Source organism: Urocitellus parryii, chromosome 5 (genome assembly GCF_045843805.1).
Source record: "Urocitellus parryii isolate mUroPar1 chromosome 5, mUroPar1.hap1, whole genome shotgun sequence".
NCBI lineage: Eukaryota > Metazoa > Chordata > Mammalia > Rodentia > Sciuridae > Urocitellus > Urocitellus parryii.
In genome coordinates this window covers 15,029,302-15,055,628 of record NC_135535.1, presented here as the reverse complement: position 1 = coordinate 15,055,628, position 26,327 = coordinate 15,029,302, and the positions used below count along the sequence as shown (strand labels likewise).

Below are 26,327 nucleotides of genomic sequence, written 5' to 3'. Positions count from 1 at the left end.
AAAATGGTAATCTTCAAATTTGGAATAAGCTATAGTTGTATTTTCTAACTGCCTCTGGTTCCCTGTGCCTGGACCCGAGGACCTAAAATTTTAACTTATATACTGACTAGTTTCTTTTTAAACCAGTGTCCGGAAAGGACACGTGGGCTATTGAAGTTTTGTCCAATTATCCTCCCCTTCCATTGTGTGTTTACTTTCCCCTCAAATGACTTCCTCTATTTCCAACCTCCCACTTGTTTCCTCCCTGATTCTACTGTCATTTACAAAGAGGCAACTAGACAGCCCCTCCCCTGCTTTTCATTCCACTGGCTCCCATCAACCTGCCTGCGTCTATCCCAGGCTCTGTGGACTGGGACCAGAATCTCTGCTCTTAACCAAAGTCAATCTACCTTCCTTCCTCAAGGCTATTAATCTTGCAGTTTTCCATCTCTTATTTGTGTCTCTTGGGTTATACCCTTCAGCATATAAACATGTTCTTTAAACAAAAATTAATCTTGAAACTTCATTTAAAATTTTTTTCTTCACAGCAAAATGACTTTTCCTTGTCTCCAATTCTCTTTTCAATCCACTCCAGTTGGCCTTCTCACCTTCTTCATTACACCAGAAACATTCTTCACAGGGTTAATCAATACTTTCCTTTTTGCAAACCTGTTAGTTGATGCTAAGAGCCACAGCCAAGTAATATGATGCATGGCATTTTTGGTTGAAAGGTGATGCCAGCTAGCCATTGAGATGATATGATTATGTTAAGATTTGTATTCATATGGATATTGGACTCCTGCTGTTCACCTTGGCCTGCTATGGGACTCCTGGAGAGTTCCCATTGGTTGAGGATACAGTAGGAGGGAATTCTGGGGGAGGAACTTGCTGGGGTGGGGGGGGTTTCCGGGAATCCGGATTGTTGTGGGGGGGGGGCGCGTACGGGGCATTGGCGGCAGTTTCAAAAAATAAAGTTTGTTCCTGCTTGAGTGGCTCGTGATTTTGTGCCCAGCCAGACTGCGGCAATTCTCTACCATAGTTGACCTCCCATTGGAATTGTTACAGACCACGTCTTCTTTTCTTCCTCTGATCAACTTTTCCCATGCTCACAGCTGTCTTATTCCAAATCTACATTCAAGACAATCTCATCTAGACCCATGGCTTTAAATACCACAGTATGCAAATGATCCTCAAATGTGTATCCCCAGTTTTGACAACTCCAGACTTAGTCATTTGCACATTTGACATCTCTGCTAGAATGTTTAATAGGCATCTCAAAATTGACATCACCGGGTTAGATGTATCTAAACCAACCGATTAGTGTATCTAAACTGAGATATTTTCGAGAGAGCACCAGAGAGTGTGCAAGAAAGAGAACATATTACTGATTAATGCCAGGACAAAACTATGCAAGTGTTCCCCTTCACACTTAGAATGAGATCCTTTCTATTCATAAGGTTTGAACAGAAGCCAGATCTGAATAAATCTGGGCTCTCCTACTTGGCAGCTGAGTAACATCTCTAAGTTTGTTTCCTCCTCTGTAAAATGAGGAAAATACTGAATGCATATAAGTGCTTCATGAGAGATAATGGTTGATTGGTTTCAAAAAGGCCACAAAGGTAGGCTTCTGTACTATTGGATTAGTAATACTTGGTTCTTAAAAGTATTTATTCCAAACACAAGTTCTCAAAAAAAAAATGTGTCAGAAGCTTGCTAATGCTTCACTAACACTAAGCTACAATTCACGTAAAAGCAAAGTGATGTTTCAGGGCTGGTAATAAGGAAGACTATCTACATCTTCAATAAAACATGAGTAAATGTTCCCATATTTTGAATTAAGGGAGTGTACTTGTCAATTTTTTAGAAATGATTCACTTATAAATTATCACACTGATGTGCCATTGAATAGTACAAGAGTTTTTGGAATAATAGTTCAAGGACAATGAATTACCAACTTTGTAAAAAGTGCAGTTTGTATTTTGGGGGTTTTTTTGTACTAGGGATTGAGCCCAGAGGGCTTTTACAACTAGGCTACATCCCCAGCCATCTTTATTTTTTGAGACAGGGTCCCATTGAGTTGCTTAGGACCTATGTTGCTGACCTTAAATTTGGGGCCCTCCTGCTTTAGCTACCTGAATCTCTGGGATTATAGGGATGTGCACCACAACCAGTCTGTATTTTAAAATATGCAAATGAGTCACAGATCATCTATTCAGAGATAACACCTCAGAAACTAGGTCCTTAAAATTACTGGTGCCTATTAACTGCCTGAATTGCTTAAGTATCTGAGAATCTGTTTCATCTTTATTGTTAAGAAGAAGTAACATCAGTAAGTCATTCTTCAACATTTAATGGTGCCACAGGGTTAAATAATGGCCTCTCTTTTTTGGCTTGAATTTTGCCAAAGTTAGCTTCAAACTCTTTTTTTGTTCCATTTAGATTTGCTAGGTGTCCGTCCTTTATTCTGTAGCCTAAAGAATTTAGTTTCCTTATTCTGTACTGAACTATCTGTGGCGTTAATTCGAGAACCATTGGTGTCTCTCTTATTTGAGCTATGGAAATTCCTTCTTTTAATAATCCCTGAATTCTCTCTTCTAAAACTGGAACAGAATAATATAAAAGAGCAGGACATTTCAAAACTAATTGCTTCAGGTCATGATCTGTGCATTCAAAAGCATTTTTAGAGAAGGAAATACTGTTCTGGATACCTCTTGGACAAAGTTGAAAAAGAAATCCTTTGAGTTTGGACAGAAGTTGAAGAATTTCAAAGTTTGTAAAGCCTTGCTTCTGGAGAAATTCTAGTGTTTCCTTTATAGTTGTAGGAGACCTTAACAAAATAAATGGATTTTGGCTTAATAATTTTAGTAGCCAGACTTTCATGTTGGCCTCAGAGCCACCTACATTTAGGTAACTCTCTTGGAGGAGCTTTATCATTTCCTTATTCTTCTCAACAGGATTATGAAAAATATTGGATGCAGTTGTCAGAAATCTACTAATGACTACATTCTTGAATCCCAGCTCTTGAAAGAACTGAACATTGAGCTTTAGGTTCTCCTGGTTCTTAACAATAAAGAAAGATTCTGGAAACTGCTCTATTAACTTGACTAACTCTTCCTCGTTTTTGCAGACCAACTGCCAGAGTTTTCTCTGGGTGTCAATAGCAGCTGGACTACAGACAATTGCTTCTGGGCAGCGTTCCAAAATACTGGCTATTACAGCCTCATCAGCACCTAGTTCTTGTAAAATATTTGCAACTTCTTCAACATAGGTTTCATCCTCCAGAAGTACCCATCCTTTTAAACTTCGAATTTTCCTAATGTCAACTGAAAATTTATAGAGCGTTTCCACTGTTCTTTTATTTTCTTTGTTTGACTGCCTGTCTGTTGTAAAGTATGCTAGAAAGGGTTTGTATTTTGGAGTTGATTGCATCTTTCTGAAAAAACACAGCCTGCAAGGCTGCGATCTCACCAGCAACTTCCACAACATGCCTGTAATCCAGTGGCTACTTCCCACAGTCCTGGGACTCAGAATGCAGCCAGTGCACCTATAAGAAAGAAGATAGAGGTTTTTAATGTAAGAAGTGTTGACTTTTAGAACATAGACACTAACAGGTTAGTTCTAAGTAGTAAGTGTAGAAATAAAATGGTTTTACATTAGGAAAATTACTCGTGGAACATTTAAATATTCTTTTAGATGAACATCTTTCTACATTGTCTGTCTGAGATTTATTACAACCTTGTGAAGTAGTTACTTCTGCTTTGCAGATCACCCATATCAAGACCACAAGAGGTGGTAAGATCCCAGCCCTGCAGGCTGTGTTCTTTCAGGAAGATGCAATCATACTCCAAAATTCAAACTCCTGGGCCTCAAGTTTTTTTTTCCCCCCACACAAATTTTCCTTCCTACAACTGTTGTTTTCTTGTAGGAGACACACATTACACACACAGACACACACAAACACTGAAATGTTTTCTGTTTTTCCAGTTGATTTATCATAACAAATCCAAATGACTCTTAGGAAAGAGTCATTTCTAATTTTGTATTTTAGAGTAAATATTTTTGTTGAACAGCTACCATACAAAATAAGTCAGTTTATTTTAAATTAGTTAATAAATGTATGCTTGTTTTATTAGAATCATGTGAGTGAAATTTCTTTTATAAATCCAGAATTAAAATAAATCTTGGCCAGGAAAATGAGAAGTGCCACATGACTGCCTTAGTGGGGCCAGGAGAAACTGCCAGCTGTGGAATGGTGGCCACATTTTAAACCAGTCTTGCCAGCTATTCCCACTGGATGCTTTTGGGTAGCATGAGATGGCTACAGTGCATCTGATACACTGCAGCCTTTGCCACTGCCAGTTGGCCACACTCCACCTCCATCTCCTTAGGGTCTCGCTGGGCCCAAGAATTAAACTGACATAAAATAGATTAACTGGAGAAAACAATAGAGATTGATTTAATACAAGTTTTACATTGCATGGGATTCATCATAAGACCCCAAGAAATAGTATAGAGTTAGTTATGCTAAACTGGGCAAAGAATAGTACACTATGAAGAAACAACCAAATTGTGTGAGGGGATTTAAAGAGTTATCTTAATAAGATCTGCAGAGAATTCTTTCAGTCTCCACTTCCCATCTGAGGATAAGGATGCCAGTTCCTCTTGGTGGAGGGAGGGTGCCTTTCACATGGGAGGATCATCTGCTTTTAAGAAACAGAAAAGAGGTCAAACAGCTCCTGCTGTTTGTCAAGTGTCTTTAATTCAAAACGGCCAGTACTTCCCAGTGTGGTCTATTCTTTAACTCCTTCACCACTGTTTCTTTTGTCTGTAGTAATGAAAACACACCTGGTTCTGAGAGTGTTCCTGAGTATTTCAGTCCTGCCAGGAGAGCGTGTTGTACTGGGCTACTTGACTGGTTTGTAGCTTCCAGGAGTATTGGTAGGTTTGAAGAGAAAGCTCGAAAACAGCTGTTTCTAATCCCTGCCCTATCTGCTGAGGACTCCTGACCTTCAAGGTTATCATAACAAATCCAAATAAATGATTATTCTATAAGGAAAAATAAGAAGGTTTCCATTTTCATTTGCCATCTGTAATGACAGCTCACCGTTAGTACCTATGGAGACTAAAACAACTATGGGCGTAGCTTTTGTTTTACTTTTGGTGGTTCAGTCTCCCCCGCCCTCCCCCCCATAATTCCTAGTGCTATTAGCCAAGATGAAAACAATGAAGTGTTTTTTTAAAAAGTCTAAGAAAACCATCAATTTTAACAGAAGGTGGAAGCACAGGGCTGGGGCCTGCCTTCCCACTCCCTGCTCATGAGACCCTGCTAGTTTTGGCCCCACCTTTGAGGTTCTGCAGTCAACTGCCAGTACCTAGCCCTGGCTCTAACTTAGGGAGCCATCATGGTCATTTAGCACAAACCACAGTAATGGTTTGAGCAATGCTTCATGCTCTATGAGTATTAATAACAATAATAATTGTAATGTGGAAAAAACAGCATCTAAACATCACAGGGAGACCGGGAGGGTTAAAACGCACATCAACTACTTTGCACAGTGACTGTGACTGTACATATTAAGTACTTAATACATGGTAGCCATTACTAGAAATTTCTGGAGCCAAAGTCTTATACTAATATGACTTTTAAATGTTTAGATAGAAGTACATTATTTATAAAGGACAACTGAAAACTGTACTTTAAATGCTTCAGGTTTCCAAAATAACTGTATAAAATCAATACACACTCTGCACAAGTTGCCACATTCTGAAAAGTCAGAAAAGTCTCATGATCCCATTACTTAAGAGACAACTGTTCATATTTTGACATCTCTGTCCACTTTTTTCCCTATATTTCTCTCCCTTTATTATAATTCTTCAAATATATGAAGCAAGGCTGTCTGGCACCTGGGCATTATGTCCTGGATTCAGCATATAAAGTGAAAATTGCAGATTCAGAAGCCCCTGGCCAGTCCAATACAGCCAGGGTTCTTCAAGGGTTTGAAAGATCCTGTTGTCTGCTAAGCACTGGATGAAGCATTGGCCTGGTCTGAGGGTTACACTGTTCAGAGTGATAGATCCTAAACACTGGAGCCACAGTGACCATGTGAGGTGCTCCCATGGAGAGGCTCCTGCCAAAGGAGGCTAAGAGAAAAACTCTTGCATTTTGTTTACTCCAAGGTGATTTAGGATGTGTTCAGGTGAGTTGTCAGAAAAATCAGTTATCTATTTTGCTTTTTCTCTACTGAGCAAATGCTGGACTGTAAAAATGAAAAGCACAAATGCTATGATTAACTATTATATATATGATTTATTTTCTGCTTTAATTTTACCTGCTGTTAAGTATTTCACTGTGATATTAAAAACACTCTGTAAACATTTAAAATGAGTGCATGATATATGGGGTGAATTTATTATTATTTATAATTCATTCCTAATATTGAGCACTTAGGTTATTTGTAGTTTTACTATATGCTGAATATCTTTGCACATTTTATATGTTTTTCCTTTAGTATGAATTCCTAGAAACAGAATTTCTGGAGAGGATATGTGTAAACATTTGAAAAGTGATGTTAAATTTACTGTCTTTGTGTTTGATTTATTTTGCTTACCGTATGTTTTCAAAGTTCATCCATGTTATAGCAAATGCTGGAACATAGCACTTAATTTTAAGTAGTATTATTCCTGCTGCTTTTATGCATCAGATAAACAGATAAAAATTCATTTATATTTCTGTTTGAGTTTGAAAAGTTAGCTCCTATAGTTCATTTGAAATTTCTGGATGTTAGCTAAACTATTGATATTCAGATTCTCAGTTATCTCCAAGTATTTTTGGGAACAATCTTTTTTCCTTTCCATGATTTCTGATATATCAAATGTAGCTTTTCTTTTTAGATGGTCTCCCTCTCCATCCTCCTAAAAAAATATTTAGTCCCCTGAACGGGCCAGGGGCTCAACAGTTCTGGCCTTTGTCTCATACTTGGCTCCTCTGCTAGACCAGCCTAAAACAATCTCTGGTCAATTCCTTCTTCTGCTCCTCCCACTAACAATCTCAGATCTCCAACCCCTAGCCTCCGTTTATCTCTGTTCTCCCATCTCAACTAATGCCCTTGACTCTTAATTGTACAAAGAAAGAAGAACAACTCACCACACCAAACAAATCTACACCAAGTCCCTTCCCTAGAGCTGTGCCTTTCATTTCCACTTCTGTGCTGATCCCAACCCCTATGGCTTCAGAACTCCAAAGCCTTTATTTCTCAATCAAGATATTTATTGAAAGTATGAAGCAAATGTCACAATAAAATGAGTCACACTTTTGGTTTCCTAGCACATACAGAAGTTATGTTTACACTACACTGTAGTCTTAAGTGTGCAATACCATTACTTCTAAAAAATTATGTACCTTAGTTTAAAAATACCTTATTGCTAAAAAATATTAACAATTGCCTGAGTTCAGCAAGCTGTAATCTTTGATGGAGGATCTTGCCTCTGGGATGCTGCTGGCTGCTGACTCAGGATGGCAGTGAAAGTTGGGGTGACTTTGTCCATTTCTTACAATAAGACCACAATGAAGTTTGCCGCACCGACTGACCCTTTCATAAAAGATTTCTCCGTAGCACACAATGCTGTTTGATAGCATTTCACCCACAGAACTGTTTCTTCTCAAACCCTGCACTGCTTTACCAACTACATGTGTGTGCATCCTTACTCCTTTGTTGTCCTTTCAACAGTGTCCACAGTGTCTCCACCAGGAACAGGTTCAATCTCAAGAAACCACTTTCCCATCTCAGTCAAAAGAGGCAATTCCTTATCTTTAAAGCTTTATCATGTCATTGAACAAATCAGTCACAATGTCAGGTTCCATTTCCCATTCTACACCTCTTGTTATTTCTACTATACCTGCACTTACTTCCTCCCGTTAAGTCCTGAACACTTAAAAGTCACCCACAAGGGTTGAAACCAACCTCTTCCACATTTCATTTTCAACTCCTTTTAATGTTGATACTTTGACTTCCTCCCATGATTTGTGAATGTTCTTAATGGCATCTAGAATGGTGCATCCTTTTCAGAAGGCTTTTCAATTAACTCTGCCCACATCCATAGGGGAATCACTATGGCAATGATAGCCTCATGAAATGTAATATTTGGAAGTAAAAATTACTCCTTGATTCATGAATGGATCATGTGTTGGTAGGCATAAAAATATAACAATCTTGCACATCTCCATCAGAGCTCTTAGGTGACCAGGTGCATTGTTAGTGAACAGTAATTTTTGAAGGGAATCTTTTTTTTTTTTTTTTTTTTTCCTGAGCAGGTCTCAATATTGAGCTTAAAATATTCAGCAAGCCATACTATAAACAGAAGAGCTGTCATCTGGGCTTTGTTGTTCATTTATACAAGATGGGCAGGGCAGATTTAGTCTAATTCTTGAGGACTTTGGGATTTTCAAAGTGGTAAATGAGCACTGTCTTCAACTTAAAAATAAAGTTCATCAGCCCCCAATAAGAGTCAGCCTGCCCTCTGCAGCCAGGGACTGACTTCTCGTTTATGAAAGTCCTAGAAGGTATAGTCTATAAGGCTGTTCCATCTACACTGAAAATATTTTGTGTAGTGTAACCACCTGCATCAGTTACTTAGCTGGATCTTCTGGCTAACTTGCTACAGCTTCCCATCAGCACTGGCTGCTTTTCCTTGTACTTTCCTGTTATAAAGATGACTTCTAGAATTCCTGACCCCATGAGCCAATTTCTGCTACCTACAAAGTTTTCTTCTGCAGCTTCCTTCATCCTCAGTTTTCACAGAATTGAAGAGTTAAGGCTTTGGTCTGGATGAGGCTTTGGTTTAAGAGGCTTTTTGGCTGGTTTGACCTTCTCTTCAGACTTCTGAAATTGTTTTCCTATCAGTAGAAAGGCTGTTTTGCTCACTGTTCACGTGTTCACTGGAGCAGCTCCTTCAGTTTCCTTCAAGAACTTGTCCTTTGCACTCACAACTGGGCTAACTGGCAAAAGAGGCCTGGCTTTGGCCTGCCTTAGCCTTTGACATACCTTCCTCACTAAGCTTAGTTATTTATAGCTTTTGATTTAAAAAGTGAGAGACATGCAGTTCTTCCTTTCACTGAACACCTGGGGGACATTTTAGGGTTATTAATTAGCCTATTCAATACTGAAGTATCTCAGAGAAAGAGGAAGCTTGAGGAGAGAGAGAGACACAGGGAATGGGGATTCCTTTTCAGAAGGTTGACGGAACAGTCAGAAAAAGTGTTTATTAAATTTGCCATCTTTACAGTGTTAGAGTTCATGGCACCCCCAAACAGTCACAACAGCAGTGTCAAAGATCACTAATTACAGATCACCATGACATATAAAATAAAAAAGTTTGAAATGTTGCAAGAATTACCAAAATGTGACACAGACACAGGGAGTAAACACATGCTATCAGAAACATGGAGCAAACAGACTTGCTGCTTGAAGAAAGGTTGTCACAAACCTTTAAATTATGAAAGGAAAAAAATGAACAAAAAACCAGAAACAAACACAAACCCCCGGCCCCTATGCAGGTCCCCCCCCACACACCACGGCAGCGCACCCTCCGCCCTTCTCACTGCTCCTGGAGAGCACATCCCACCTTTCCTTTCCTCCAGTGAATTCTTGCAGATCCTCTACTTCCTCTTCTACTTATTTAGCTCTCAATAAAGACAACTTCCATGTGATAGGACCCATGAGTAGCTGCACAGCCTCTCTCTCTTGATCTCGGCAGGTTTCAGCACAGTTTATCTTTCCCCTCAAAACATTCTCTCATTTGCCTTCTAGGTCCCTCGACTCCCCTGGTTCTCCTTCCCACACCAGAGGCCACCCCTTCTCGTCTCCTTGTAGGCTCATATTCAAGGTTTGCTTCTCAACCTTCTCTTACCTTTTAGTCTCTCCCTAGGGCTTCAGTTAATCCATTTGGGCTTCTCTCCAGCTTTTCTTGTCACTTGCGTGCATGACTTTTTGATGGCACTTTAGGATAAAGACAAAATAGAAATGGTATACCACAGTCCACAAGGCTCCGCCAGCCCCTGAATCCTCATTTCTCTCTCCCTCACCAACCACACCCACTTCCTCTCCATCCCTGATGCTCTCCCCTGTCCCCACTGCACAGTTTTCAAAGGCTGTTGGCTATTATGTGCTCAAAATGCTTGTCCAATAACTCCTAGGTCTAAGTGTCATTTTCTCAAGGAAACTACCCTGACCTTTGGAATAGATGAAGCTTGCTGTTCCCCTTATCGGCTTTTATGTGCCACAACTGCAGTTCTGCTCCACTTATCATAGCTGCAGCTGTTCATGCACTGTTTGTATACCTCAGAAGGGCCAAGGCTGCTCACTACCATGTTCCAATGGATTGTCCCCCTACCTTTCACATGCTACCATTGTTGACTGTAGGAGGCATTCCTGGGCCTTCCTGTGTGCTCTCCCTCAGTACCCTGCTCTTGACCTTAATGTAGCACTTGTCATACTCTTGTGAGTTCTTCATTCATTCAAAGAGTAAGTTAGTTTGTCTAAATTCAAGCTGTTCGTCAGGTTTCATGCTAGGCACTAACTCTTCTGCTAAAACAACACTTGTTCATGCTTTTCTTGGGATCACATACCATCTGAGAATCTGAGTGTCACAAACTCTCCAGAAAAACAACAACAACAAAAAACACAACACAAAAACCATTCAGACCTACAACATTTTGCGGGATTTATAACCACCTTGTGGCCCAGCCATAAAAAAACCTAAATTTACAGAATTTGGTTCAATTGAAATGGAATGAACAATTCAAGTTCATAAGGCAACTTAATGTAGAGGGTAAAATTGTGAGTTCTTGGAGTCAAACTGACTTGAGTAATATGTGCCTTGGTTTTGGGCAAAGGAAAATGGGGCACTGCTTCCTGGTGATGGAGAAGATTAAACATTTTAAAAATCTGCACACCTTAGAATATTTAAAATATTTGCACATATACTGACTTATTAAATCATCAATACAACCAATTTAAAAAATGAAACACGTGCAGGTAAAGCAGCCTGCCCAAGGTTCCTAGGCTAATAACGCTGACCTTGAATTCAAACCCAACAAACTGTGGGAGTACCCCTCTCAGCCCTGTGCCCTACGTATGGTTTTGGTGGACAATTCTCTGATGTTTCATGCTTCCTAACCAGTTTTGAGCAGTGAAATCTAGAAAACTTATAATATAGTCCCCTCTATAGCAACACTATTTCCAATTAAGTTCCACTTTTATAACATAACCTGCTGACAGTTCCAAATCGATCCCGATGTTTACATACAAGGAAAAATGAAAGCACGAGAGGGCCTCCAAGAGCAGCTTAGCGGCGCCGGGCCTTGGCCCAAGCCAGGCAGGGGGTTTCGCGGTAGGCGCCCGGCCACCCGGCTGGTGGAGGGTCACCCCGGGGGCTGTAAGAAGGGGCAACTCACCTGTCAGCGTCCACTCCAAGCAAGGTCCTGGGATTCTGCGCGTCCCTGGCCCGGTCCTTGCTCCCTCCCCAGCCAACCTAAGATCTGCGGTTTTCCGGACTTCCTGAGGCTTACGGCCAGGATCCCGGGTCCAGGGTCCCAAGCACCTCCAGGCAAGCAGCGCTAATCAAGCCACCTCGCCCCTTTGCCCGTGGCCAATCAGAGCTCGGGAAACTGGTTCGCCTGTAGCCACGCCCCAGTGCCCCGATGCAGCCAATCAGAGCGCGGGACACAGGCTAAGACTCCTCCCCCACGCCGCAAAGGGCAGCGAGGTGGAGGTGCCAGCGTGGGAACCAGCTTTTCAGGGAACTGTGCCTATAGCCACAGAGATTGCATGTGGCATCTTCATACCCTTTCCTTCCTAGCCATTTTAAGGAACTTGAAATTCCAGTCACTTTGCTCCTTAGTGATCGTCACTGACCCATAAGAAAAAAGGTAGAATTAAAAAACTGTTTTTAAGATACAGCCATTCAGAATTCTCAGGATGTTTAAAAAAAAAAACCCACAAAACCCAAACTTCTCTGAAACACCCCCCAGCTCTCACCCTATCCCAGCAGTTGGTGACCCTGTGTCCTGAAAAGTCATCCATCCCTTTTACCCTGCCTGATGCCTTCTCCAAAACGCTCTCCTTTTCTGATGACCTGCATTGATTACTTGTGAAGCCCAGCCTCATACCCGTAACACATTAATTTCTTCTTAAAGCCAGGCCCAGCGTCTTCACCAATTCTCATATGCATCCAATTAAATATATTTATGGTATGCCTATTAAGTGCCAAGCATGTGATACAGCAATGAGAAGACAGTGGTACACAAGGGGAAATAAAATGTATCCTAACGGAATATAAAAACATTAACGACTAATAACACGATTAATCACCATTAGAGTTGAGTGCTACCGAGGATAGTGCCCTGACTCTGGCCTAGTTGTTCGGTTTGTATGGAGGCTGAGTCAGGAACACATGGTTTCCCAGGTGGATGATCTGATTGCTACACTGTGCCCAGTTCTGTTCTTTCAGACTGCCATATCACCTAAGGAATGAGCTCCTTTAGTACTAGTTATTTTCCTTTAAACAATGCGTGGCACACAATAGGTACTCAAATTGAGTGTAGCCTTAGCATGCAGTTTATATTCAACAGGCTTTATTGAGAGAAACAGATCCTTGGACATTAACATCATTGAGTGGCAGCAAGAAACCTGGCTCCTGATCTCAAAATCAACTCTGATCTCCAGGATATTCTACAATTAACTGAGCAGTTAACAGATGTCAGTAGGATGCAGAGGGTTCTTGTTCAGCAACACTTCTGCCTCTGACTCTCTTACATAAAAACTCTTATTGTTCATTACCTGCTTCTTGAAATATAAGATTTGGGGTTTGAATTAACCAAATGTTATTTGCACTTAGGAAGTATAGTAGGATACAGAAAAGAGAAGGAAGTTAAACATTAGCTCAGGATTTACATCTACATGCTATGATCTCTGGAGGAGAAAAATGTGCACCAGGGGGCTGGAAGCTTACACTAGAACTCCCTCTGATGGTGTGAGGAATGGTAATTGTGTGCACTGCAATCAAAACTTGAAAATGACCCAGGTCTGTAATCCCAGCAGCTTGGGAGGCTGAGGCAGGAAACTCACAAGTTCAAAGCCTGCCTCAGCCACTTATGGAAGTTCTAAGCAACTCAGTGAGACCCTGTCTCTAAATGAAATACAAAAAAGGGCTGGGGATGTGGCTAAGTGGTTAAGTGCCCCTGGATTCAATCCCATGTACCAAATAAAAAACAATAACAACAAATAACACTTGAAAATGACCAATTCAGCTAGCTACACCAACTATATTAAATGCTACCTAAAGTTTTCTACCCCAAATGTTTAAAACAGCACATTTCCTGGACCATACAATCAGGAGTGGGGTGGACCAAACCCTTAGGTGGAGAAATGAGGAAAAGAAATTATCATGCACATTACCTTCAGAAATGACAAACATGTTTTAATTATGGGAAGATTCTGATGTTTCTAGCATGTCTGGGATGCATGAAAAAAAAAAAAATGAAGCCTGGGAATGTAGCTCAGTGGAAAAGGCTCAGGGGTGGAGGTGATGATTTTTTTACATCTCACATTTACTAATTAAAGCAAACATGAAAAACATCAGGACTCTGCATAGGTTTGTTAAAAAACCTGGCTCCCTCAACTCAGTTTTTTGAAGTTGTTGCACAGTTCTTGGTAATAAGAACTCAACAAGTATTTGCAAATAAATAAAAGGTCTTAAACTGGCAGGATTTCTAGATCACTAGCCCTTTAGTTAGGTGGAAAGTACTGTATTTAAATGCATCTGCTTAACTGGATCACATGGATTGACGTCACTCTTTCCCTTTCAGAGATTCCTTTTAACCATGATTTAGACCAAACTGAAAATGCTTAAAAAAAAAAAAATCTCTTAAAAAAGCAAAACAAAATTACCTATTATAAGTCAAAATAGTGTTCGATTATTAAAATGCTTATTTACTCCCAGTAAAACTGGTGATGAGAAATCCCACCCAGGTCTGAGTTTCTCAATTTTGCACAGTACAATTAGGTCCATAGAGTGGGATGTGAAGTATAGTTATTGTGAAAACAATTAAAATATGACTCTGTTTTTAACAGGGTGAAAAAAGAAAGATAATGCACAGGCTTTTTTCTTTTTTTTTCAGTAATGGAATTTATTGATCACTGTCAGTTCATTATCCAGTATATTTTTAAAAATGCATATCATCTATGCATTGATTTATTATTGTTTCTGCATTTTGACTGAAATTTATCTTTACTAACCTTTAAATACAATTAATTGTAGTGAGTATTTGTCACTACTGAAGATGCAAAAATAAAGTCACTGATTATAATTGAGAACAGTAAGAACCAGCCTACTAGAGAACAGTAAAGGGATAATAGCAATGGTAGTAACAATAATGGCAGCTAACCAGAGCTGTGGCACATGGCCATGTAGACTGTGTACTGTAAGGTCCAGGGAGCTATACAATATGGCCACCCTTCAGATAACATACATCGAGTACCTTACCACACACTAAGCGCTGATATGAGCATTTCACATGGAACTGAAGAATGAAGCCGATACTACTCTCATCCCTATTTTATAGATGAGAAAAAGAAAGGCATAGAAGGTTAAGGTCTTGCCCACGATCTCAAAGTTAATAAGGGCATGGCCAGGCATTAGACTCCAGAACCCACACTGTTGTCCTATATAGCCTGACTTATAAACTCCAGTATGTGAAATGATCCCTTTGTTTCTAAATCTTTCTTGCATATAATTTTGAAAAACTATTGTTTTACTGAAAATCTGGTATCAGCTCCATCATTCAAAATAGTGACATGTGGTTGAATATCATCTGTGTCTGTAATTTGCAATCATATCTCATAGGCCAAAGCTCTTTCCCTTACCATAAACAAAAAAAGGGATTGAGGAAAGAAATAAACCCACCAAGTACACAAGATTCCATATTTGCATATACTTTAATAACAAAGTCACTTTAGCTGTAAATGAACAAAGACAGAGAGACAACACATGATTCTTCTACAAATTTGGGTCAAAACAGGCATACGTGAAGCTTTAAGACATATATTTTCTGTGTTAACAGAGACTACACATATTAATTTTGATTATGCATATTTTCTAAAACATTATTATGAAAGAGTGCAAAGTCAAACAATAATGTCAAAAAAATTTTGTCCTAAAATTTTAACAAAGCATTTTAAGAAAGTCTAAAAACCTGTTTTCTCACATTGATTCTCAAAACTTTGAGTTGTATATCAGAATATCAATTTGCAACTTAAACTTTTACCATACATGAAAGATTATCAAAAATATATTGATGGGTCTATACTAATTGTGACTATTTATATTTACATTAAGCAAATTCTTTTACCAAGTTCTTTATATACAAATTACCACCTGCCCTATGTGAAATTCATCAAAAAGTTAAAAAACACAGAAATATCATTAGAAATAATGCACTCAAAATGTAACTGCTTTCCATCAATGAAGAACTTTTTAAATAATTTAATTGAAAAGTACTGAATTTCCCAGCAATTTCAGCTGCAACCATATTCTTCCTGAATGTTATCTGTGATTTAAGGGGGAAAAAAACTGAGTAAAGCTTGATTGCAAAGAACTAAAGAATTTGATAAGAATTCAATTGGTGTTTACTTATATCAAGAAATTTATAGTCTAAATAGATTTGTATAAAAATTGATAAAAAACAATGAAGAAACAAAGTCTAATGAAGAAACAAAGTCTTTAAAAACTGACAAATGTACCATATAAATAACTTCCATATTAATTTAAATCACAAAACAGTATCCCAAATCCAATTAAACTGAATGCAGGCATGGCATTTGATTCTTTTTTTTTTTTTTTTTCAATTCTTCTAAAAAGGCTAGCATTTTAAAAAAAATTAAACTAATGGGAAAGAATTTAGATTTTATGGGCTGGGGTTGTGGCTCAGTGGTAGAGCACTTGCCTAGCATAAAGGTCCATCAACATCTATAAAAAAAAAAGAATTTAGATTTTTATGAGCAGATAAAGAATATTTTACAACAGATAAAGAATTATTCATCAATATTCAAAAGGCAAAACTTGGGGGTGTTTTTTACATCTCACATTTACTAATTAAAACAAATATGAAAAACATCAGGACTCTGCATAAAGATATTATATTAATAATATAATAAAGGTATTATATTAATGCCATTAAAATAAAGAGGCCACTTAATTGTTTTAGACTCATAGTCATATATCATAGGAAAGAAATGAAAAAGTCATCTTTTTCCAAGATAAAACTTGACCACAAAATCATGAGCTTTCAAATTGAAAGATCATTGATTCAGATGACCATGAGTGGTGCAGTACTTTGTCCTGAATAGATGCTTCTCTCCTGTCCAATAATTAACTGATTTTATAATGATCGTTTAAGAATTTATGCCTCAAGATTTTCTGGTTTAAAAACAGAAATGAGTTCCATTTGGAAATTATCTTGTTTTTATGTTAATTATATTTTCTTTTTATTCATTTTAGATATACATGACAGTAGAGTGTATTTTGAATTAATTATATAATTCTAAAGCAAGAAATAAAGCTATAAAGTATTTACCTAATTAGTGCTCTGTCTCTGGACTTTAGGACCAATACTCTGTGTGTCCTCTTCCTGACTAGGACGTTTCCCACTGCTGAGACCAGTGCCCATGGAGCTTCTTCCTACACATTTTAAAAAATGTACATTTAAGATAGGAAAGATGAAAATCATAGTGTGCTTGAATGCTTCTTTCTTACCTTGCTTTAACAGGTGAGTTTGCTGACTGTCTCCATGAGCATTATGTAAAATACTACTCCCTTGAGTACAACCTGTTTATTTAACACAGTAAAATGACTTAAAATAAAATCCAAGATGTAGGTAGAAAGACTACAGATTCAAATTTTACTTTTTGTATCTAAGTTCATTTATAAAGTTTTCACAATGCTCCCTATAAATCAAAGATCACATGCCTAAATCAGGGATATTTAGGCTTATAGAATGTTGAGAGTTGAAAGGCAAAATCACTAATGATCATTTTCTAAGAAACATTTTTTTTTTAACCAGATGACAATTAAAAACTTGACTATGAAGGTGAAACACAGGGGCAATGTAAGATAGACAACCTTCCTTTTTCCTGACACTTTCTTCCACATTCTTCCTTCAGAGCCCCTCCAAAGCATATTTAATTGGAGATAAACGAATAAGGGCCTGCCACAAGGGAGCTAAACAATTCAAATCATACAAAGAGGGGCAGATACAGACTAGGTATGAGCAATCCTATCAAGACTTCCAAAAAGTGTTAGCAGCATGGGTTGCCTAGCATAGAAAAGAATATTTTGGAGAAATATTTTTGTTGGTGTGTCCAGTAAGGAAAATGTGAGCATTTTGGCACCTGAATATGTCATCTTATGACCTGAACAAGACTACTTATTTTTACTTTATTATCTAAAATATTTTTGGATAAAGAGTTCAGCTTTTCAGGTACTCAAAACTAGGAAAATGGGGTTGGGGATATAGCTCAGTTGCTAGAGCGCTTGCCTAACATGCACAAGGCCCTGGCTTCAATCCCCAGCACTATAAACAAACAAAAAACCTTGCCTTGGGTCATGAGTGAGACTTCATATCCCTGGAAGAGATATCTCTACCATATATTAATAAACATTTAAATTCACATTATTTTAAAATTTGTAGTCTGGCATTCACAGAATGGTCATCTGTAATTGTACTGAAAACATTCAATATTTGGACTTGTAAGGCTGAAGTTCAGACTCTGGATGATGGTAAATTCACTAGTCAATGTGCTACTCCAGGTCTTACCATCTGTGGGGTTTCCCCTAATAATGATACCTACACCACAATGTAGTACTGTGTAATATTATTTAAAATTACTTCTTTTCCTTAGTTTTAATTGGTACATTATAGTTGTACATAATAGTAGGATGTGTTTCTACATAATTTGTACATGCACACAGTATAACAACATAATTTGGTCAATACCATTCTCCAGTATTTCTCCTTTCCCTTCCCCCTCCTTCTGGCCCTTCTCCAATATTCAACTGATTTTGAGATTTCCCCGCCCGGCCCCACACCTTTCTTTTCCTTTTTCCTCTCTAGCTTCCACACACAGGAGAAAGTATATGACCCCTGACCATCTGAGATTGGCTTATTTCACTTAACATAATGTTCTCAAATTCTATCCACTTTCCTGCAAATGACATAATTCCATTTTTCTTTATAGCCAAATAAAATTCCATTGTGTATATATAACACATTTTCTTTACCTATTCATCTGTTGATGGTTACCTAAGCTGGTTCCATAGCTTGGTTCTTTTGAATTGTGCTGCTATAAAATGGGTATGCATATATCACTATAGTACGATTTAATTCTTTAGGATAAATACCAGGGTATGGCATGGCTGGGTCACATGGCATTTTCATTCCTAGTCTTTTGAGGAATCTCCATACTGATTTCCATAGTGGCTGCGCTAATTTACAATCCAACCAACAGCGTAAAAATGTTTTTTTTTCTATACATCCTTTCCAGCATTTATTATTGTTTGTTATTCTTGATGGTTGCCATTCTGACTGGAGTGAGTTGAAATCTCAGTGTAGTTTTGCTTTGCATTTCCCTAATCACTAAACCTGTTGAACATTTTTTCATATATTTGTTGGCTATTTGTATTACATTATTTAAGATTTCACACCAACTATATGAATACACTTAACTGCCACTGAACTGTACACTTAAAAGTGGATAAAATGGTAAATTTCATAACAGAATAAAAAAGTCAACAAAAACATTTCTGATTACTGTATTTACTTATGACATATACATTTTATTTATTTATATCTTACACATATTACTGAGAGCCTGTTAATTCTTTGGACTAGACCAGGTGCTAGAGATATAAATATCACTAAGACATAGAGTCTATCTTAAAGACTCACAGTCTAGGAAGATTAGATAGATAATAAAATCACTAAGTACAAATAAGTATTATTAGGTGCAGGGACAGAGTTTGATACAGGACAATGGTGACTGAGGAAAGAAAGGTCAGTTCTGGAAGACTCTTAGAGGTGGCTCTCAGGACAAGTCATAACTAGTCACCTTGGTTTCATTTTCTCAAGTTAATTCCATTCCTTTGCCCAGTAGTGAGATAAATGAGAACTGTTAACAAAATATTGAGAGAGCAGCCCAATAAAAAAAAGAACACAAACTAGACGATTCAACTTTTTTTAAAGTTTAAAAAATCACAGACAAAATAATAGTATTAGAAATCAGGAAAGCTATTACCTTTGGGGAAGAAGAGAGAAATTAGTAAGTTCAAAAAATACATTGGGAATTTCCTTAAGAGACCATTTTATTTCTTTGGAGTGCTACATGATCAGCAGGTATGTCAGGCCTCCAAATTCCCCCCAAATTCAAGAACACCACTGTAACTGTCACTTCTTCATAAAATGTGGTAAATTATATTTTCTACAATGCAAGAAACAATAAGTAAAGAACAGAGCTTTGCTGGTCAATTAACTTGCTATTAGCTTAGTCACAAAAATCACGAATCTCCATATTAATGTCTTGAGCTAAGAGTATACAAGATAGGAACTCTATTTTTCTAGACTAAAAGTAACATTTATTTATTTATAATAAAATAATATTCATTGTTTCTTTTAAAGTTCTATGAGGGAAAGAAGTTTACCTGATCATTTCCCCCTTATTTTAGGTTACCAATAGCACCAAAAGGAATTTTAACTTTAAAAGTTCTGACTTAAAAATTAGTATGAGGGGAAAACTTCATAAGAAGATATTTAAAGGAAAAATGCAATAAAATTTTAATAGTGATTGTCTCTAGTAGCTGGAATTATGGGTGATAGCTGTTCATCTTTTCTAGTGTTTTTTTTTAAAATTCTCTATTGCAAATAATCATTTTAAAAAAACAGCTTTGAGGTATAATTCACATAACCATAAAATTTACCAATATTAAGTGTACAATTCAGTTATTTTTTAAAGTTAACTTTCACCAAAGTTGTGCAACCATCACTACAATCAGTTTTAGAACATGTTCCATCTCCCCCAAGAGATCCCTACTGGCATTTATTCCCCAATCCTATATTGAAGCCCAAGGCAACATCTAATCTAGTTTGTCTCTGAGGATTTGCTATTTCTGAATAGTTCATATAAATGGAATCATGCAGTATATGGTCTTTCATGTCTGGCTTCTTTAATAAAATGTTTTTGGGTTTCATACATGTTGGCATTTTATTTCTTATCATGAATAATATTCCATTGTGTGGCTATATTACCTCAGACACGTGTAAGTAAAGTTGATATAAACAATCATTTATAAGTCTTTGTAGCTGGGATGGTGGTGCACGCCTGTAATCCCAGTGGCTCAGGATGGTGACAGAAGGATTGTGAGTTCAAAGCCAGTCTTAGCAAAGGTGAGGCACTATGCAACTCAGTGAGACTCTGTCTCTAAGTAAAATACAAGATAGGCTAGGGATGTGACTCAGTGGTTGGGTGCCCCTGAGTTCAATCCTGGGTACCCCCCGCCAAAAAAAAGTCATTTCTTTTGATACTTACAAACAAATTTTCTGGTTTGTACAAAAGATTTATATGTGGCTTTTTAAGAAACTACCAAACTGTTTTCCTAAAGTGCTAGTACTGTTTTATATCCCATTTCTCAGGAAGGGTTCCAGGGTTTTTCTTTTCTTTCTTTTCTTTTCCATCTCCCCCAAGAGATCCCTACTGGCCATTTCCTTTCATTCCCCAATACTACCCTGAAGCCCAAGGCAACCACTATTCTAGTTTGTCTCTAACTATTTGCCATTTCTGCTTCATAACATCTGGTGTTCTTTTTAATTTAGCCATTCTAGGAGTATACAGTGACCAACTTGCCCCAGTTTGCCTGGCATTTTCTAGGTTATAGCACTGAAAGTTCTGTGTCCCAGAAAATTTACCAATTCTAGGCAATCAGTGACAGGTGGTCACTAAGTCGGTGTAAAGAACCACCTCACAGCTGGGCAGGGTGGCATATGCCTATAATCCCAGTGGCTCAGGAGGCTGAGGTAGGAAGATTTTGAGTTCAAAGCCAGCTTCAACAATTTAGCAAGGTGCTAAGCAACTCAGTGAGACCCTGTCTCTAAATAAAATACAAAAAAAGTGCTGGGGATGTGGCTCAGTGGTTAAGTGCCCTTGGGTTCAATCCCTAGTACCAAAACGACAACAACAGGAGCAACAAATTTTAAAAAACCCGAAACAAGGGGTTGGGGTTGTGGTTCAGCAGTAGAGTGCTCGCCTTGCATATGCGGGGCCCTGGGTTCAATCCTCAGCACTACATAAAAATAAAATAAATGAGATAGAAATATTGTGTCCAACTACAACTTAAAAAAAAAAAACCAAACAAACCACCTCACAATATTTAATGTTTGTATTTCTCTAATAATGCTGATGAACACAGTTTATAGTAAAAAATTTAAAAATAAAAACTAAAACACCTTGCTATAAGAAACAGATTGTGATTTATTTTACTATAAAAACACAAATACTTTAAGAAATCTATGTATAGTTTGTTCCTTTCCTGAGTTCAATACGTATAAAAATGAGAGAAGAAAAATGAAACAGTATTACAGAGACTAAGAATTTTTCAGTTATTTAAAAACCTAAACTAAATCATAAACAATCTTGCCCTTTGATGTGCCTTGTAAGGCACTGTAAGATAGAAACTTACAGACAGGTAAGTGTAGGGCATACGCTTCAGAAGCACATAAGTCCTTTCAAATGGAGGAGAAACTTCAGAGGAGAAAAGGTTAATTAATACTATAGTCCAAATCCCCAGGATCTTTCCACAGCCACTGCTATTCCTAGGTCTGAATGTTCTCCTTCACCCTCCTACTCAAATGCTACCCATACCTACCATGCTACAGGACAGTTTCTCTAGTCCTTTCAGCCCCTGTTGATCTCGCTCCCTTTTCTCTTATTGCCAAGTGGAGGCAGCATCTTACAATTTATCACTTTCTTTCATTTGTTTTTGTTTTCCCTACATGTGCCCATTCAAACTGTAAGCTCCAGTTACCCAGTTTTTATAGCTTTTGGGTCTTTGGAAAGGCCAATAGAACTCAGCTCCAACATGTGTTACAGGTTAAGTATTTACAAGATAAGAATAATCTCAAGATTTATTATTTTTTTATAACATCACAAACTACCTTATAAATTTGTGAAACAAAATGATCCCAATTTAACTTGCTACCATGATTAACATTAGATGACAACTCCAAATAAAGGATAGATTTCAGTAAACTTCTAAGAAGCAGTACATCCAACCACTGTCCATTATCCAGGCATCGGGAACCTACTGGTTCCCGTCCCTCTGCCCCCTGCCTGTCATAATGCTTCATAGAAATTTTGTCCCTCCCATTCAAGTGTAGGCTGACAAGGCAGGCTGTAAACAGAACTAGAGATATGGAAGAACTTTTGAAACGATATATTGTTGAGGTTTCTTCAAACTGTAGAGACCCTGAGAAAGAATATTTCTGAAATACACTGTATCACTGGCAACTATTTGGTAGGTAAATAACACTTTTAGAGGTGACCCACAGATGTAGGAAAGAGTAGGAGCTTTGGGGCTACTCAGATGTGGATCCAAATCTTAGCTCAACTTCTTATCAACCATGGGATCTTGGTTAAGCTACCCTACCTCCCCAGGATAATTTCCCCAACCAAAAAGTGAGGACCTCAACACCAATCCCTTGGAAGGTTATTGTGAATATGTTGGCAAAAATCTACTGCTGGGCACAAGGTGGGCAGTGAAAAGGTGAGTGCTCTTATTCCTTTCTCCCAAAACTAATAAAATATATGCTTTTATAAAGATGCAGGATATTTCTGAATTCAGAAAGGTTCATTTTTTAAAAAGATTTATTCTTAATATCAATTTAGAACATGTGATTTTTTAAAAATAAGCATTTCTAAAATATTCTCTTGATTTTAATGAAACTTAGCCTCATGGCATTTTAGGTTAGAGCTTTAGAAAACTGATATCATGATTCAAATTTCCGATATATACTGACTTCTTTACATTATTAATATCATATATATTTAGAATGTATGTGATAACTACACACAATTCATATAGAAGATTATCACAGATGAGGCTTTGTAAGAAAAACCTCATGTATCAAAGGGCTAGAGGCCCTATGTATGTATATGGTCGGTCAATCTTTTGGCTCTGCTCAGAGGGCTGCTGACCTTCTTAATTATCTTATAGCTGATATTCAGCTAAAGAGAATAAAAAATAATGAACATTTGGAAAATATGAGATTTGAGTTTCATTTTACCCTTAAAAATCAATCTCCTGGCTGAAGTACAGCTCAGAGCTCCCACACTCATGCCTAGCATGGATGGCTATGAGTTCAAACCCTGAGCACCACAAAATAAAATAAATAAATGAAAAAAAAAGATCTCATCTGGTTTAAAAGAAGACCTTCAACATGATCTAGTCCATATCTGCTACATGTAATGGTATTTCCCATCTTTAAAATGTCACCACTAGTTTGAGGGGATGATGTATGTATAAATGTGTATGCACGTGTACAAAGAATCTATTACACTAATTTTAGGGACAGATTTTTAAGGATAAAACCATTATAGCAGGATTCAATGAACAATATAACTAATTATTAATTTCTTTATGTTAGTAAATACAGAAATTTCTTAGTTTTTACTTACTTCCACTGCTGCTACAACCTGGGATATTTTCTCCAGGTGCATACCCCATGAGACCTCCATTCCCATTAGGATTAGAAGGTACGGAAGCAAGAAGCCCTAAAGGGGAATAAATTTCCTATTAAATTATGATCAAGATAAAATTCATGGATAAGTATGTAAATATCTGTTAAAGAACAAATCAAAGACAGTGACACACCTAGTCCTCTATATCGTGAGAGCTGCTGATAGATCTGTTTCATCCTTTCAATATTCAAACGGCTTGCCTCGGCATGGTTCACCATTGGTTTGGGATAATTAACTCCAATCAAACATTTGGCTACCTTCTGAATACCTTCTGGTGCATTCCAGGGATCATAGATATATTTTGCAGGAAAGCCTCTTAGGACAGGTAAATAACGCCTTTTGGGAGAAGGAAAAAATATTAATAAAATATATTATCAGCAAACTATCACAGATTACTAGCTATCAATATCATTTACATGATCTCTTTACTCTTTATCTCTGCTGCCCATCATTAGCTATTCCACATTGAATAGTAATAATCCTTTATTTACCTGATGTAGTCTCCATTGGGATCTGTTCTTCTACCAAAACCAACAGGGCAATAGCAGTGAAAAAACTGTTGGAAAAAGGAACTACAAGACAGCCACATCCAGCTTCCAGCATTTATGCTCCAGTCTGCATCAAGCAGTAATTCTTCAAATACCTTCAGAAGTAAGAGTAACCAATTAGCATGCACACACATGATTCTCAAAGCAAGTATTTTTGAGGTCACTGTAGATCAAAAGTCAAGGCAAAGAAAATCTAGCACAAAATTGTATGATTAAACATTCCAAAGTTAGCTTTCTTGTGTATGTTCTGTAAACTGTTTCAGGAAAAGAAATGTGTTGGTAACATATGTTTAGTAGATTGCTTAAACAGAATTTATTCTTCAGCCTTCACAGTCTTATTGTAGGGAGCAAAAAATTACTTGAGCCACTGATTTTAAAGGATAATAGGATATTAAAAGTAGAGAAAAAGCAGATCATATTCAAGAAAACAAAATGATACCAAATAAATTACTAATTCAAACTTAGATACTTTGTACTTTGATGTAGATAAGGGGAGCACACCCAAATATAAGCGCACCTTAGAAATGTACTAGCACTGCATGATTTCAAATTTTTAAAAAAGTAATAGAAATACTTTTTATGTTGATTGTATTGGTTACATACATGTAAAAACTGATCAAACTGCATACTTCAAATATGCACATTTTAGCTGGGCATGGTGGCGAATGCCTGTAATCCCAGCGGCTCAGGAGGCTGAGACAGGAAGATCGCAAGTTCAAAACCTGTCTCAGCAACAGCAAGGTGCTAAGCAACTCAGTGAGACCCTGTCTCTAAATAAAATACAAAATAGGGCTGGGGATGTAGCTCAGTGGTTGAGTTCCCTAAGTGGAATCCCTGGTACCCCAAAACAAAAAAACACATGTATTATACTTCAATTTTACCTCAATAAAGCTATGGAAAAAACAAACATAAAAAAGAAAGAAATATGCTAGCATTATATAGATTAAATTTCGAATTCCTTAATTTAAAATAAAATGGAATTAAAATAAATGATTTTAATATAAATTTATTAAGTAGGTGCTATGTATCTTCTTCTTGTACAACTTTGTACTAGAAAATAGAGATGGGGGAAAAAAAACAGAATCAGAAATGGTCCTTGGATAGGGAAAATTTATGAAAGGTAAAACATATATGTAAATCCTGCTATGTGTAAGCACAAAATGTAGTATTCTTCACTTTACATAATAGAACTATTACCCAAAAGCTATGATGTTAAATTGAGGTGAAATAATTAATATTTTTAAAATTCATAATATGAATTAGTTTCTTCTAAGAACTCTTGGGTAAATCAACTTTGGAACAGAAATGATCACCTATAAATATATCTGTCCAATAAATCCAGAATGTTAAATCTTAATAGTTCTCTTAACAGCTAGGCTGCTTTAACACTAAAACAATTTTAAGTTTAATCCATTTAACCAATTTTCACCATTCTTCCTGTCTGATTTTACCATTCTGCTCTCAGAATGTGTGCCTGTTTTGTGGGGATTCTATGCATTACCCACACAAAAGCTAGACTGTAGATGGGGTCTATATTAGACAACTTCTAGGATTTTTAAAATAAGATATGGATTCCTTCAAAATATGACCACACTACATTAGCTAGAACACCCACCTTCATTCCTTCTTCCCAGCTTATCCATAGGTCACCTCGTGTGAGGAAGCAAGCAACCGCATGTCTGGCCAAATGGTGAATCCAACCCTCCTGACGAAGCTGTGTCATGATCGCGTCAATCCACGGAAAGCCTGTCCGGCCTTCTGCCCATTTGGCTAAAGCCTCAGGATTCTTATCCCAAGGAATCTGAACACAGATGGGGTTTCCTTCCATTTTATCAAAGCGTGGATTATTTGTTGCTGCTGTATAGAAAAACTCACGCCATAGCAGTTGCCCATAAAGAGAAAGGGGAGGAGAACTGTTCTTCTTTACCTGTGATTAAAAAGCAAGGAAGTATTATCAACAAAT

General features: G+C 37.5%; 2 protein-coding genes across 4 annotated transcripts in view; both read right to left on the bottom strand.

Moving 5' to 3' along the window:
* Positions 1-9: 9 nt before the first annotated feature.
* Positions 10-11,609, bottom strand: Mterf2 (mitochondrial transcription termination factor 2). Its single transcript, XM_026396653.2, has 3 exons — positions 11,432-11,609; positions 9,886-9,974; positions 10-3,523 (listed from the first exon to the last, which is right to left on the bottom strand). The coding sequence occupies exon 3, from the start codon at positions 3,463-3,465 to the stop codon at positions 2,314-2,316; it is 1,152 nt and encodes a 383-aa protein (XP_026252438.1). The 5' UTR covers positions 3,466-3,523; positions 9,886-9,974; positions 11,432-11,609; the 3' UTR covers positions 10-2,313.
* A 3,348-nt stretch (positions 11,610-14,957) lies between these two features.
* Positions 14,958-26,327, bottom strand: part of Cry1 (cryptochrome circadian regulator 1) — a 58,669-nt gene continuing 47,299 nt past the window's right edge. Inside the window, exons 7-13 of one of the 3 annotated variants that reach the window (XM_026397801.2) lie at positions 25,980-26,291; positions 24,308-24,459; positions 23,950-24,152; positions 23,754-23,849; positions 16,789-16,860; positions 16,610-16,713; positions 14,958-15,583 (exon numbers count right to left, since the gene is read on the bottom strand). In XM_026397801.2, the coding sequence (XP_026253586.1) occupies positions 16,610-16,713; positions 16,789-16,860; positions 23,754-23,849; positions 23,950-24,152; positions 24,308-24,459; positions 25,980-26,291 (939 nt within the window). In that variant the 3' untranslated portion in view covers positions 14,958-15,583. Of the gene's footprint in view, positions 15,584-15,836; positions 16,003-16,609; positions 16,714-16,788; positions 16,861-23,753; positions 23,850-23,949; positions 24,153-24,307; positions 24,460-25,979; positions 26,292-26,327 lie in introns of those variants that run through there. The other 2 variants (XM_026397793.2, XM_077798751.1) reach the window with 2 other exon arrangements.